This window comes from Peromyscus maniculatus, chromosome 14 (genome assembly GCF_049852395.1).
Source record: "Peromyscus maniculatus bairdii isolate BWxNUB_F1_BW_parent chromosome 14, HU_Pman_BW_mat_3.1, whole genome shotgun sequence".
NCBI classification, from domain to species: Eukaryota; Metazoa; Chordata; class Mammalia; order Rodentia; family Cricetidae; genus Peromyscus; species Peromyscus maniculatus.
This window is the reverse complement of record NC_134865.1, coordinates 35,370,480-35,386,380: the sequence shown is the minus strand read 5'-3', so window position 1 is coordinate 35,386,380 and position 15,901 is coordinate 35,370,480. Positions and strand designations below refer to the sequence as shown.

General features: G+C 37.9%; 1 protein-coding gene across 4 annotated transcripts in view; it reads left to right on the top strand.

The window, feature by feature from the left end:
• Snx13 (sorting nexin 13) overlaps nt 1–14,423 on the top strand; it is a 104,104-nt gene extending 89,681 nt beyond the window's left edge. For all 4 annotated transcript variants that reach the window (XM_076550774.1, XM_076550773.1, XM_076550772.1 and 1 more), the window contains exons 21-26: nt 412–573; nt 1,705–1,776; nt 4,946–5,091; nt 5,322–5,390; nt 7,345–7,457; nt 11,005–14,423. In XM_076550774.1, coding sequence (XP_076406889.1) covers nt 412–573; nt 1,705–1,776; nt 4,946–5,091; nt 5,322–5,390; nt 7,345–7,457; nt 11,005–11,252 — 810 coding nt within the window. In that variant the 3' untranslated portion in view covers nt 11,253–14,423. The remainder of the gene's footprint in view (nt 1–411; nt 574–1,704; nt 1,777–4,945; nt 5,092–5,321; nt 5,391–7,344; nt 7,458–11,004) is intronic.
• The last annotated feature ends 1,478 nt before the right edge of the window (nt 14,424–15,901 follow it).

Below are 15,901 nucleotides of genomic sequence, written 5' to 3'. Positions count from 1 at the left end.
ACATGTCTCATGCTATGGCAAATATCTCACCACTGCTTTGGATTATGGTGGAAGTATGCACTGGTTAATTCTGTTTTGCATCAATGTTTATTTGGGAAGGTATTCAGAATTTCTTTAATAAGTAAACAATGAAGGCTTATATTCCTGTCCTAACCCTATCTTCCCCAGTCACATTTTAAAATCATGTACATGCATTATTAGATATAGGTTAAGGTGCACCAAGTCAACGGTTTGTGTGTGTGTGTGTGTGTGTGTGTGTGTGTGTGTGTGTGTGTGTGTATAATTTTTTAAATGTAGTGAATGGCATATCATTGACTAGAAAATTGTTTCATCTTCCCATGGCTGCACTCTCTATTTTCTTTGCCTCTGAGTTGTATAACTGATCTGAATATAATTTCTTTTTCGATTTAGATGGACACTTTTGTAAATCCACTTCGCAACTCTATGAGGAATGTTTCAAATGCAGTAAAATCCCTTCCTGATAGCTTGGCTGAGGGAGTGACAAAAATGTCAGACAACGTAGGCAGAATGTCAGAGAGGTTAGGTCAAGACATAAAGCAGTCATTCTTTAAGGTAAGAGGATTCCCAGTGGTATGTAAAGCAAATTGTTGTTATGTCAGCTAAAATGTATTGAGCTACTTCCCCAAATTTTCAGACATACATCTATAAAAAAGAAAAGCTAAAGGGGCAAATTTATGTCAGAAACTGACACTAAAAAATCCTTTCAATCAATCTGTTGTGGTAGATTTTTAAAAATTCATTTACAATAAATATTTAAAATTAACAAAGTTAATATTTTGTATCAACTTATTACACTGAGCTATTTTGATTCTTAATGGTGTAGATTTCTTTGCAAATAGATAAGTTGTACTTGTAAATAAGTTATACTTAATATTCACTCAATTTCTCCTGATTCAAACAGTGGAGAACCATCAGATCAAAGTCAAGGGAGGTCCTCCCCTGTGTGGGTGTGTCCTCATGTGCATACCCCTATGTGGTACAGAAGTGACAGGAAGCTTTCTTATTACATTCCTAGACAGTGGGGTTCTACTGAATGAATACCTTTGTTGCATTTTTAACTTACAGTTTTAAAATAATTTTGACGTTGTTTTTTAAGGATGTTATCAAAGCTGTAAAAGACAAAGCATAAACCTAACACTTGAGTTGTTGTAAACATAGGTAATATCTAATTCCATGTGAATCTGAATGACATGTACACATATTTATTCAACACACGTTTTCCTTAATGTTAGAGTTCCTTTTCTGTTCACATTGTCCTCTCAGTGGTGCTTTGTCCTTATGTGTGTCTGTGGAAAGGGAACATTGAAATGAGTGGCAGTACTGCTTCTGCTGGTCCTACCTCAGATGACCTGGGGCAGAAAACGTCATTGACTTTCCTGGGCTTTAAAACACGTGGTCTGTTTCCAGATGTTTTTCAGCTAACACTGGTTTTTCCTTCTTCCTGCTCATCAAATAACTGGTTAATTGCTTAAACCTGTTAACATGCTTTCACGAGGTCTTAAAGTAGAAGCACACTGCAGCACTGTCCCCTGGCCATGTTGAGTTTCAAATTTAGAATGTTAAGCTTTGTTAATATGTGGCACCAAAAATCAAATCAAATGCTGGTGTTTGTTTTGGTTTATGGTGGTGTTAGGTTATTCCACTGTGCTAGTGTGTTAACTTTTTATTTCTTTAAATGTATAGGTGCCTCCTTTAATTACGAAGACTGATTCAGATCCTGAACATTGTCGAGTCTCAGCTCAACTTGATGATAATGTGAGTTAATTTTTATTCTGTAATTTTATTTTAATATGTTTGGCAGATTTTTTTAAATAAATGTGCATGTTTCATTCATTCGGGTTCCCATATTGGGTTAAGCATGGTGAATTCTTATGGACTGAACATGTTTCTGATATCAGTGCTCTTAATTTAAACAAACAAACAAACAAACAAACAAACAAACAAACAAACAGGAATTACCAGGGCCCTAGAAACCAACCCCTCCCTTGCTGTTACAACCTTCTCCTCTGCCCTGGATTTTCCACCCTTTTCCCCTGGTCTTCACACTCTGTACTTGTGAAGGAAACTGCAGAGGGTGCCTACCCTCCCTTAGTCTGTTGGTGGTGGTTGAGCTTTGTGACGGTCTTCTGTGCCGTGTCCTGTCGTTGTCTCTCTCAGTGTTTGTGTCTTTAATATGCGTATTGAATCTGGTAAGTTTGTATGTCGATTGTGCATAGAACTCTATGAACATTTTAGTCCATATCTTAAAATTAAAAAAGATAAATGCACATCCTTCTACCTAGAAATTCAAGACCTGAGTCAGAACATACATATAAATTCTGTAGATTAAACTTTAGTATGTGCTACGAAATACTCTTCCAGAACCGACTGTGCCGCGTTCGTTGTCACCAGCGGCACACGAGAGTTTCATAGTCTGCCTGTTGCCGAGAGCCAACATTTGTATCTCTGTAACTCAGCCTTCTTTCTCGTGGTTGTGCTTCATGGATTCATGTATGTTGGCCATTCATGCAGTGGCCTTATGGATATCCAAATCTTTTACTCATTTTCCTATTGGCTCAGCTGTCTTTGCTTTTGTGTGTTTTATTAGTGTGGATGCTGCATAGAATCTGAGTGTGAGTTTTCTTTATTTTATGTGTGCATGTGTATGTGTGTATATCTGAAATGCCCCCGCAAGGTACTCTATGTAAATGGCCTACCGTAGGGTCACAGTGACGCTGCCCTGTGGGTTTCCTTTACAGGCAAAAAATCTCGCTTTACCATGGCAGCATTTCAGTCTGCACTCTATCTGTGATTCATTGTATGTGTAGATTGGATGAGCATTCAGCTGGCCTAAGCACCATTTCCTGAAAGTCCATCTTAGCCACTGTTTTGTTTTTTTCCTTATCTTATATATTATATGTGTGATTCCATTTTTGTGTGTTTTTGAATCTGTTTCGGCTCTGGTCTCTTAGACAGATTTATCTTAGAGTTTTTTTTTTTTTTTTTTTTTTTTTGGTTTTTCGAGACAGGGTTTCTCTGTATATCTTTGCACCTTTCCTGGCACTCACTTGGTAGCCCAGGCTGGCCTTGAACTCACAGAGATCCACCTGGCTCTGCCTCCCGAGTGCTGGGATTAAAGGCGTGCGCCACCACCGCCCGGCATTTATCTTAGAGTTACAATTTCCTTTCTCAGTTTCCAGATAGATTAGTTTACAATAAACTGTCTTTTCTTTTTTTGCTTCTTCAAGGTCATTTTAGAATATTTCATGAGTTTAACAGTATCTGTAAGCATCTTTTATGTGGATTTTATAGTTGAACTTTTTTTCATAATGTCTTGTTAGCAAACTTATGTTGTTATTTTAATCACATAATTGAGCATTATTTCTTCTACCACAATAATGAAATGAGTCAATCCCCCCCCCCCGTGTGTTTAAGTTATAAACTGTCCATTCATGGCATAAAAACTATACTAATCAAATGCTTGCAACATAGTAGTAAAACTTTAAAACCCATGCCCTTTTTCATTATTTAAGTTACAGAATTGAGGGAAAGGAGTATCAAAGTATCAAAAATTATAAAATGATCAGCCATTACATATAGTTCTAAATCAGTAACTATTTTCTACTGGCATGAATAACTTTTCACATAAAAGCATTCCAGCTAGTTTTTATTATTATTTTGTACTATTGAGTGAAGGCTTTCATGATTAAAGTATATTAATTTCTTTTTTCTTTTTCAACTGATAAAACCTTTCCATATAACATATTCTGATCATGTATCCCCCACCCACCCACTTGTCCTAGGTCCTTCCACAATCTACCCACCCAACTCCACAAGCTATGTTCCCTTTCTTTCTTTAGAAAACAAACAGGCAAGCAAACAAAACCCAGAATTTTTTAAAAAATAAAAAACACAAGAAACCCACACATGCAAAAAACCCCAAAGCCATAAAAACACAAAATTGGAAACCATAATATACAAGCAAAAGGTCAGTAAGATAAAAAAATGCCCAAACAGAGCAATATGTGGTAAAAAGTCTGCAAAAATTATAGTAGCTTTAGGTGTACTAATTAAATTCTTCTAGGTTTGCTAACTAATTAATTCACTAATTAATTATACCAATTATATAAAATATACTAATATTAATAATATAATATTAACTGTGCCAATTGAAGCATAAAATTTCCATAAAATTGTTCATTTTATAATGATAGCTTAATTACTTAATGGGTTGTACTTTAAATTCTTTTTCCCTGAAAATAGTTGTATATGTGTGTGCGCGTGCACATCTTAATTAAGCAAAACATTCTTTGTTTCATCTGTTTAAATATAGATAATAAGAATACTTTTATTCTGTTTTTTGTTTATTTGTTTGTTTTTTTAAGAAACAAGGTTTCTCTGTGTAGCCCTGGCTATCCTGGAACTCACTCTGTAGACCAGGCTGGCGTTGAACTCAGAGATTCACCTGCCTCTGCCTCCCAAGTTCTGGGATTAAAGGCGTGCGCCGCCGCCGCCGCCGCCGCCGCCGCCGCCGCCGCCGCCGCCGCCGCCGCCGCCGCCGCCACCCAGCCAAAATACTTTTTATTTTATGAAAAAAATTACCAGAAAATAATTATTTATTTTAATATTACGTTACCAGAGTGCTAAAAGTTAGAACTAAATCATATTTCTGTAAGATTATCATCATGAATCGACTTTGAGAAGTTTTTTTAAACTACAACCTTAGAATTTACTTAACATCGCAGGATTGTAAAATTCTGTGTTCTATAAAAGTACCTGTTAGACAGGTTTTTTCCTGAATTAAAATGCAGTGTCGTCTTTCAAAGACTCTAATGTCATGTACTTTCCGACATCTTAGGTGGTTGCTGTTTGTTCAGTACAAATGGTCTTCCATAGTACGAAGCTAAACAGTGATCCTGATTTTTATGTCTCATTTTGTTTCCAGGTGGATGATAATATTCCACTTAGGGTAATGCTTCTTCTGATGGATGAGGTGTTTGATTTAAAAGAGAGAAACCAGTGGCTGCGAAGGAATATCAAGAACCTGCTCCAGCAGCTTATTAGAGCCACATATGGTGACACTATTAACAGGTAGCTCTTCTGCTTCCATTAGAGCCCATGTGACTGTCCGTAAACTTCGCTTCCCTAAGGGAATGGCCCAGTGTTATCAGGCACTTTTTCCTTGGAGCTTTTAAAGATCATTAGCTCTCCTCTTCTTAGAAGAAGCTTATCTCCACTCAAAGTGTTACTGTGAGACTTGTGTCAGTTGTATTTGCCTGCTAAGACTTTAAGCTTACTCTTTCAAATTTCTTAACTTTCAGAAAAATAGTTGACCATGTTGACTGGATGACCTCACCCGAACAAGTAGCTGACTCGGTGAAGCGTTTCAGGTATATCCTAAGACATAGTACCGAGTTTAGCATTGCTATACGTACTTGTCTTTTAACTTCATGGTTTTGTTTCTTTCCTGGTCTTAACACTGGTTTGGATGAACAAAGACTTACGAGCTTATAATACATATTTGGGGCTGGTGAGATAATTTGGACAGCAAAGGCACTTGGCACACGCCTGGCGACCTGAGTTTGATCCTGTGAGTCCACATAAGGGTGAAGGAGGAGTCTGCTCCTCTGCATCTGTCCTCTGACCTCCTTGTGTGCTGTGGCCCTTGTGCCCACTCCCCAGATGTACCTGCCATGCATACGCACACACGATCATGAGAATGCATAAGCCTCTGTTCTGTGGAGCTGTTGGCTTTTCTAAACTAGACTAGCAGAGATGCAGAGGGAACATTTTAAAATGATAAGTGAGATTTTATCACATAGAACAGTGTTAAGATCACTGAAATAGTATTAGAAAGCTGCGCCTGGCAGGATTTGGGGTAGAGGCAAGAGGATGAGAGGTTGAAGATTAGTCTTGACTCTGTTGTGAATTCAGGTGCCAGCCTGGGCACTTGAAAACCCTGTTTCAAAAACTTAACATTTTTATCATAGAAATCACTAAGTGAAGAGTTTAGAAAATTGTATCTGACACATTAATCTTTAATGTTTGAGGACAGTACAAATAAAACAACATTGACACAGTAATTTTTAAGTTTATATTGCAAAATGTATTCAAAGCACTCTGTCAGTCACCGAGGAGGGAGAGATAAGATGCAGTTTCTTCAAAAGAGCACAGAAAGCAAATAGAGAGGTGAGCCCTCCGTAAGTGTGAAGACAGGCAGTGCACAGGGTTCCTCACATCGGTACTTCGGATGTGAGGCTGGGTTAAGAAGGGAGCTGTCCATGTTGAACTGACTTGCTTCTCCCTGGTTTTCTATCCTTTTCATCAGGTGTGCATTTTGCCTTCACTTTGCTGAGAGACAGTAGAGGGTCAGAGTAGGGAAGTATTTGCCCAAAGGCTCTGGGCAGAGCAAAGGAGGAATCTCTTTTCTGATCAGAGGCTAAGTTTCTCCCTTTTGTACGGTATTGTTTCCAGAGTCAGACTACCGGCCCTGGTGTGTTCATGTAGTTAGGGCCAGTGAATCCTGTAGCCGTGATTCTCAGCCTTGAGTGTAGATTGCACTCAGCTGGGGAAGTTTAACCCCATGTGGATCCTTTCTCTAGAGCTAATTGGATTGCCTTAACAGGTAGAAGGTCTTCACAACAAAGGTGATTTTATCTCCTTACAGCCGAGGTGTTTCTAGTGCACATTAAGATGATTTCTCTGCAGGCATGTCCAATAGCGATGGGCGGGGCTTAGCATATCTGTAGAAGACAGTAGCGACAGGATGCTTCAGGGTCAAAGGTGGACTCTGGTCTTCTAGGGAGCCTTGTTTCTCTTTTTCAATCCAGGTCTCCTTGGGCCAGACAGCAAGAAGCAGGATTGAAATCCTTGGAAGATGGAGAATATGCTGCTTGTGTGGCATACATCGTAGGCATCAGCTTGAGATTCATGCTGGCTGAGTTAGATGGGGATTGGAATGGCATGGCCGAGAGAGACTAGCTGTTAAGTGCTAGGCTTTCCAAGTTTGGGGCGCTGTGGGTGGATTTGAATAAGATGTTGACTTAGCACACGCCCACTTTGGAGTTTAAATGTCTGTCATGTGTTGATCCACATACTCCATTTTATTAGTGTTTGTGAAGTACTAGGGAGCCAGAATTTATCTGCTGCTTTTTTGTGTCTATATTCTTTTATGCCTAAATTGAATACTGCTCTTAGATAATGTTTGTTATTGTCTATGTAAAATTTTAGAAATGCTATCTTGGTTTGAATACTTTATTTTTTAGCAGTTTGTAATGAAGTTATCAACTATTATCATTAGAAAATGAAACTACTTACAAATATTATTTAATTTTTCTTAAATAGAGATGCATTTTGGCCCAATGGCATTTTAGCAGAGGCTGTTCCATGCAGAGATAAAGCTATCCGAATGAGAACAAGAATTGCAGGAAAAACAAAATTATTTGCAGTTATGCCAGGTAAGTGAACACATTTGATTAAAATTTGATTTATTTGTATTTCTTCTGACTTTTTGACATTGACACTATGCTAGTTTAGCTCATTTTTGTTATTATACTGACTACCAGATGATGGCTTATTACCTACTGGGCACTATGCCAGGCATTTCTCATACCTGCTTACAAATCCTCTTGACAGCCCTTTGAAACCAGGCACTAGTAAACTTTATCATTTTGTGTATGAGGAAACAGCTCCAAGTCACCCACCAAGATTTATAGTTAGTGAGTATCAGAATTCTGACTCATCTTCGAATGATAAAAAACTTACTCTGCTGCTTTGAAATGTTTTGAAAATTATGTAAAGACAACATGACAGATGGATGGGCTGATGCAAATATGAATGTGACTTGGGACTAGTAGGCCATGGCCTAGGGGACAGTCTGTTGCTTTTTTCTGTTGTTGTTGTTGTTGTTTTAAAGAAAGGCATGAGTATGGCTGAGGATGTAGCTCATTGGCGAGTGCTTGCCTAGCACGCACAAAGCCATAGAGATCCCCAGCACTGCATATAGTAGGCGTCACAGCACATGCTTTGAATCCTAACACTTGACTAGCCGGGTTTACATGAGACCCCAACTTAAAAACAAAGTGAAATTTGAATTTTTGAGAAAGAATGCTTAACTTAGAATGCATGTCCATTTACATGCAGTTAACTGATAGATCAATTATTAATCCTTATTAACTTATAACTGAAATGAGTGTTCTGTTGGTCGTATTTGAGTATTTATTTGTGATACTGTATTAACATAGGTTTACTTGTCCTTTATTTTTCTCTCAGAAAGAGAGCCTGTGACCAGAGGGCTTTTATGGCCTGGAGAAGGAGATGGTAGTTTTGTCCCTGTGTCACGAGTATCTTTAAAAATGCAAAGCTCGCCGGGCGTTGGTGGCGCACGCCTTTAATACCAGCACTCGGGAGGCAGAGCCAGGCGGATCTCTGTGAGTTCGAGGCCAGCCTGGGCTACCAAGTGAGCTCCAGGAAAGGCGCAAAGCTACACAGAGAAACCCTGTCTCGAAAAACCAAAAAAAAAAAAAAAAAAAAAATGCAAAGCTGTAAATAAATGCCTAGATATATTGTACCTCTGTTTTAATTGTGGATATAGGGAATGGACAAGATGGATTTATAAGTTCTTTCATCTGTTGTTACCTGCTTTTCTGCTTACAATTTTACTTTGTTTCTTTCCTTCATTTTCTTATTTTTGAAATGGAGTCTCACGCTGTGGCTCAGGCTGGTCTGATACTTGGTGTGTAGTCCATGCTGACCTTGGCCTCAGTGTAATGCTGCTTCAGCCTCCCAGTCCTGGGATTAAAGACATGAGCATCGCCGGGCGTTGGTGGCGCACGCCTTTAATACCAGCACTCGGGAGGCAGAGCCAGGCGGATCTCTGTGAGTTCGAGGCCAGCCTGGGCTACCAAGTGAGTTCCAGGAAAGGCGCAAAGCTACACAGAGAAACCCTGTCTCGAAAAACCAAAAAAAAAAAAAAAAAAAAAAAAGACACGAGCATCAGCTAGTATGCCTGACTTTTTTATGACTTAAAATTAGATTTTCAGTGTTTAGTTTTCTATCTTAAGTTAGAAATCTGCCACGTTGCTGTTACTTTCCCATATGTGGTTAAATATGGTGGCATAAAGTAAAGAAACGGCACTTTGGAAAAGTGAAAAGAAACAGTGACACAGGCTGTTCCTCAGTGTCTCCGTAAAGCAGTCTGTGCTGTGGCCGACCGGCTGCAGGAACTCTCAGTCACATAGGTACGCCTTGGACCTGGACTGCATTGTGTACTAGGCTTTGTGCACATTGCTTTCCTTTCCTAAAGCTTATGTTCTTTGAGGGGGAACCAACAAACAAAACAAAGAAATAAACATAGTGTGTTAGATAGTGATCAGATCTAAAGAGAACAGTAATACAGCAGAAGAGAAGAGGTCATGGCAGGTGAGTTCAGCTGCAGAGAGAATTGCCAGGGAAGGCCTTGCTGCAAAGAAGACCTAAAGAAGTTGAGAGTAGATGAAAACTGTGATTTTTATGTATACTTAATCCTATGTTTTGTAGTAGAGTCACATATTTGTGCTAAATTATAGTGTATCTCTGTTTAGATACAGACCTTTTGGGAGTTACAAGTTTTTCTATGTTTTTAAAAACTTAATATTAAAAACTTTGCAAGTAAACATCATACACCAAAATTAACCAGAACCAGAGTCTATACATTTCATTGAATTTCTGTACAGTTAGAATAGCTGTTCTTTCACTATTGAATATGTTTTTATGCATTTATCTACCACAAAAAGAAAAATCCACAGCAGAATTAGAACTAGAAAAGCAGCTTTATATCATCTTTCATACCTCATGTCTATAACCCGCTTTCAATCTTTCCTCATCTAATATTTAGCCTTTCTTGTTTTACATGTTAGGTAATACAGACATGTACCTTTGTTTACATATATATACATTATTGACTAGATTCCACGTATGAGGGATAACACAGGGTTTTTTTTCTCTCTCTGTGATTGTGTGACCTTGCTTATTTAATATTATACATTCTAAGTCTGCAAACTGCTAAATTTTTCTGTTTCTTTCTAACAGCAAAATACTGCTTTGTTTTTTCTTGGGGCATTTATGAATAGTTCCAAGACACTCATATGCAGTTATCCAGTGTTCTGTCTGTGGTACTTTGGTGGTGTTCATGTAAGCCCCACACTTACTTGACCTTATAGTCATGACAACTTTTCCATCATTTTTGTTTGTTTGTTTTTGTTTTTCGAGACAGGGTTTCTCTGTGTAACAGCCCTGGCTGTCCTGGATCTCACTCTGTAGACCAGGCTGGCCTCGAACTCACAGAAATCCACCTGGCTCTGCCTCCAGAGTGCTGGGATTCACGGGAAAAGGGCACCACCACCTGGCAGCTTTTCCATTCTTTACTTTCTTGTACAGGAGTTCTAAACTTCAGCCACGTTTCTCTACTCTCATTTCTTACCACTTTTTATTTACTTCTGATTTGTTGTTTTAAGTTCTGTTTGCCAGGGATAATCCTTAATTTCCTTGTCCCCATCCTTGTCTTGTCCAAGTAACAAAATCTACTGCAGTCATTGTTTCTGCAAAGGACATTGTCTTGTTATTTCACTGTAAACGTCTCCACACTGTGAACATCTTACTAATGTCTTACAAATCTGTATAGCTATAAGGATGTTGATTATTAGAAATCTTCGTTCAGTGGTTGGTGGGGAGAGTGAGTAGTACATGGGAAAGAAGAGATAGGATTGTGACTGTGAACTGAGAACTGGGAGTATGGCTCTGAACTTTGCTCTGTCTTGTTGTCTTTGTGTCTTATTGTTAGTGGGTAGATGATGCTAGATGCAGATTCGCAGAGGCTTTTAAGACTCTTATACATAGCTTACTAACTGGATACCTACTGCTTATGAGTTGCTCTACTGTGTGCTTTGTAGAGTCTTGATTTATGGTCATCATTTAGGCATGTATTTCCTTTTTCTGAAGAATGAATATGTATATTTTTCTCTACAGATGAACTGAAGCACATTATTGGAGCTGAAACAACACGGAAAGGTATTCTTCGTGTTTTTGAAATGTTTCAGCACAACCAGTTAAATAGGAGAATGGTGTATGTCTTCTTAGAAGGCTTTTTAGAAACCTTATTTCCGCAGTATAAATTCCGTGAACTTTTCAACAAACTTCATTCAAGGTCAAAGCAGATGCAGAAATATAAACAGAAACTTCAAAGTACTCAAGCGCCTTCTTTACAGAAAAGGTGACACCCCAGCCTGTAAAGCTGGTGTTCTTCTTGTCCAGGACTGACGGTGTGGACAGCTCTTCGGGGTGTAACTCACATACTGTTGCGTCTACAACAGTCTTTCAGTGTCTCAAAACAGATCACTAGTACATCCATAAGACTGGGTCTTCTCATTCTCATCTGTAACCCAGACAATACCAAGAGAGATTCCTGTGTCTTAAATGATTTGGTGCATAATTTGCAGCATTGAGAGGATACTGCCCCCATCTCATTCAAGAATGGAGTTGCTCTCTTCTGTTCCAAACGAATCAGCATTCTCCACCAGTGACGAAGTGCCAGAGTGTGTGTGGGAGTGCGAAGGGAAGCACAGAGCAATGGGTCAGAGGTCACGAGTCTGGTTAATAGTTGGAGACTGCGGTGCGTGATTGGGAGAGGTCTGTTTCCCTTGGTGATCTTGTGGGTCGTTGTCAGCATTTTGATATCATGTGGGTCAGCAGGTGAGTGATCTTTAGAACAGATGTTTCAAGGTCTGGGAAAAGTGACAGAATGCCCTCAGTGTAGGAAATAACCCTTTCCCAAAATTACAGTTTTGTTGTGTAAAGTAAAGCACTATAAAATAGAACCAATCAAAACTAGAATTTGATTGGATTTATTATTCATTGGTATAAATTTTCATTGATTTTTATGTGCTTTAAGGGCTCAGCTTGCTCTTAAGGTATTCAACTCTCTACTTTTCCTTTGGCATTCTGTGCAGAAGAAGCATGTGGTAGCTCTAAGTTCAAATTTTTTAAATCTTTTAACAGATTACTGATTATATAGAAGGGGAATTATTTATTGTAAGAACTGCCAAATACATTCTGTCCTAAAAATTGGAAATTTAAACAGTACCCTATTAAAAGTTACCATATGATAACTTTAATCATATGATCTAGACATGCCTTAGGTAACTACCGACATAGCAAATCAAAGGATTAATGAGCTTATAGTCCTATGTAAACATACAAATGCCTAATTCTACTATGTGTACATATATGAAAATAAATAATGAAAACAGAACTGTACTATTTTTTAAAATATGCTTTTATTTATATTTCGCATAATGTAAAATTCTAAATAAAGCTAGTACACAAAACCCTTTGGTGTATACATTTAACTCCCTAATATAATTTTATATATCAGTGAAACAAAATACCTTTTCTAGTTTTGAAGTCTTTACATTTCCTAGTATTCCCCCATTTTGTCCATTAAGAAGTCTTCATATCTCATGTATGCAGGATTTCTGTACTTTTAAATACTTCCAATGACTAAGGGTTTGGATATATTAGCTCCTTTTGTTTTAAAAATATTTAACACTAAAACCTTAAAATAGTAAAGCTACTTTTCAGACCACTGAGCCAGTATCCTGGTATTAAAAGAACGTTTGGGTGCTCACAGTAAAGGACAGAGTACTGATATCCCAGTTATTTGGGAGCTTTAAGATTGGAGCAAGATACTCGTGTCTTGCTTTCACTTAGATCCTTCCCACCCAGGAAAGCCTGTGAACAGAGGGAAGCCTTCCTGTAAACCTCTATGATGTTTATCAGTGCTGTTGTGCATATTTGTAGTATGCATATATTCAGCATGTGTTGCATGTCTTACAGAATTACGTAAGTAAAATCTTTTTCTTGCAACTTGCAAGTAAGAAACGATTCTGTTTCTCTGGTGGAAGAACTATTTCTTGTACTCACCATATATCCTGTCCTTGCCCTGCCAGCCCCTCCCTCTACCCCAGGCCCCAGGCTTAATTGGATGTGTCAGACACATCTGTAGGGAGCATCAGCATGGCCACAAGCAGCAGTGATGTTCATACATCATATCCCTGCCCGTTTCAATTATATTTTTACATGAATAAATCTTAAGTATATACAGAAGGATTCATGCAAGAGCCTAGTGTGTACATGTGAAATACATTTCTATACAAAGTGAGAAAACTTGACTGTTAACCAGGGGGACAAAAGGTCATATAAAATGCACATTCTAACAGCCCTGCAAGACAACTGCAATCATACCAAAACAGAACAGAGAGTGAAAACACAAGCATTTGAGTAAATGTTTTTAAAGTAATTTTTTGAGAAGAGTTTATATTTCAGAAGCAGAAATGTCTGCACAGCGGAGAGTTGGGCCGTGGTGTGGCTGCAGGTAACCTGCTGAGTGACTTGGTCCAGCTGTGCAGAGTGTTTAACCAGAGGCCAGATGCGGTGGGCCACATGTGCTGATGATGTTGTATGTCGTGCATTTATTGCACGTGTGAAGAGCAGATGCACGAAGAGGCTTTATGTCCTCTGATGATAAGTTTCCGAATGCTTTGAAGTCAGTGGTGCCTTTAGGCAAGGACCTTCAAAATTAATCATTCTTTTGGGTTTTCTGATTTTTTTTTCCAGGTAATGTGTAACTAATTAGAAACCATCACAGCTTATTCACCTAAAATTTGATTGTATAACTTAAACATAGCATTCAGATGACTATTTCTTATCATTATGGTATTCCATGTAGTTGTTGGTTCAATTGTGCCATTGACCAATGGATGCACTTCGTTAGCCTTAATTTAAAACAAACAAACAAAAATTCTTGAATATTTCAGTTTGATCACTATGAGTTTGTGCTGCAGATATTTGGGGGGAAATAAATCAGTTAAATGTGACCTGAAAGTGTACCAATTTTTTAAAAATTAAGAACAACATAAATTTCACAATCTAAAGTTTTAATTTTGTGCAATATTTTCATTTAATGCATGTTTATTTGAGTAATTGTAAAATAAGTACATTTTTAATGTTTTGAAACATAGTTGTGTCTTCTTAATCCAACAACTTGATTCGTTGTTGCTGCACCTTAATTAAGGACTTGTTTTAAAAGTCTTTGTCACTCGTGTCAGATTCTTTATTAGTAAAATGTTGCTTATGGGAGCATGGCTCCTGTAAGATAAGGGAGAAATACAGAGCACACTTTAGGGTTTTAACTGTTAGAAAATTACCTGTGCATATCACTGTACATAAGTGTCAATTGTGCCTAACTGCTCTATCACTGCTCTCCTTCCTTAACAAAGGGGAAATCATCAGAATGTCAGTTATTTTTATTAACTACAAAGATTAAAATTTTGATTTGGTTTGTGTTATGTTCTGTCCATTAGAAAATACTAATAAAGTATTAACAAACACTTTCATTGAGTTTATTTGGCAATATATGCTATTTTTAAAAATGTTTGCTCAGTAGTCTTGTTTTTACAAACTTTATTCTTTAATTTCAATTTAGAAATTGAGCAGTCCAGTTCCAGGAATATAGATGAGCTACTGAATAGTTAAAACTAGCTGGATTTAATTTTTTCTTTTATGAGGTAAACCATTGGCTATACAGTCTTCAAGAAACTTTATCTTTTCCTGTCACCTAAAATTATATAGTGATTTTTCCAAAAGACGAAGGTGGAGAAATAGTAATCCATTAGCAAGTTGTATTTTATGTCATTTGAAATTCACATTTTGACTGGTATTTTAGACATGTTCTATTCTAAAGACAGTGCTTGGTTGGTTTTGTATAGCCTCTTGGTCTAGATCCACAGACTGCTTGGACATCAAATAAATACCTATTACCTCACTATGAATTGGTGTAATATTCTTTAGAACAATACTTTAAGTATCAGTCCCTTTAAGATGTGCTCTGACAGGACTGTCCATAGTATTCTACAGAATGCTGCAGTAGTCACATTCAGAGCATTGTACCAGGCTCTGAGAGAGCCTCTGAAAGCTTTCCCTGGGCTTACCCCTTTCCCAAGCTTCATTGATCACACAGTCTCTGACATCAGCAGTTAAGGATCATGTTCCCAATGTTGAGCTAGGCTAGTCACTGAGAGTTGTAGTGTCTTTGCTTAGGAAATGTGAATTGTACTGGAACAACAAAAAAATGTGGATTTGGGACATAATAATTTTTTAAATTGTAAAATGCTCAGTCTTTGAGAGAAAACAAAATATGGTAAATAAATAAAGAGCTGATTGGACAGCAGATGTTAAAGTGGAATTTGGCTGAGTACCAGAATAATGAAGGGGGCTTGACTGTTTCCTCAAGAAAATGAGAAAGGTGCTTGCCATAGAATTCTTTGTCCTGCTAGAATCAAGCCAGTAGTAACCAGAAAATTCATGAAGGAAAACACACATTTCGATTTCTAAAATGTTTGTGCTGGATGTTAACTCATGTATATAATGACAATGTGCTGGATTCAGGAAGTTTTGCAGGAGCTCAGAATGAAAATTGTACTTCTCAAGTCAAGCTTATCAATGTAGTATATGAGAAATATATTAAATGTGATCTTTTAAGCTGGGGTGATCTCTTACATATTGAGAATGGAATAAAACAATAGAAGCATTTGTTGGAAGTCCCCATGGTTCTCACTAGAAGCCTCAGACCACAGTAATGTAAGTAAACGAGACAAGAGATAAGCAAAGCTGTTCGTGAAGTATGAGAGTGACAAGCTTAAACTGCCAGTGTTCCTCTCAGGGGAGTTATACAAGGTGCACTTAATTCTCCCAGCAAGGACTTAGGACAAAATGTGAGATGTTTTGAGACTTTGTGCCCAAGGCCATCCCATTCCTTGCTTCCTGACTTTTACCAAAAGTCCAGACTCAAAGGAAACGTGCTCTGTAT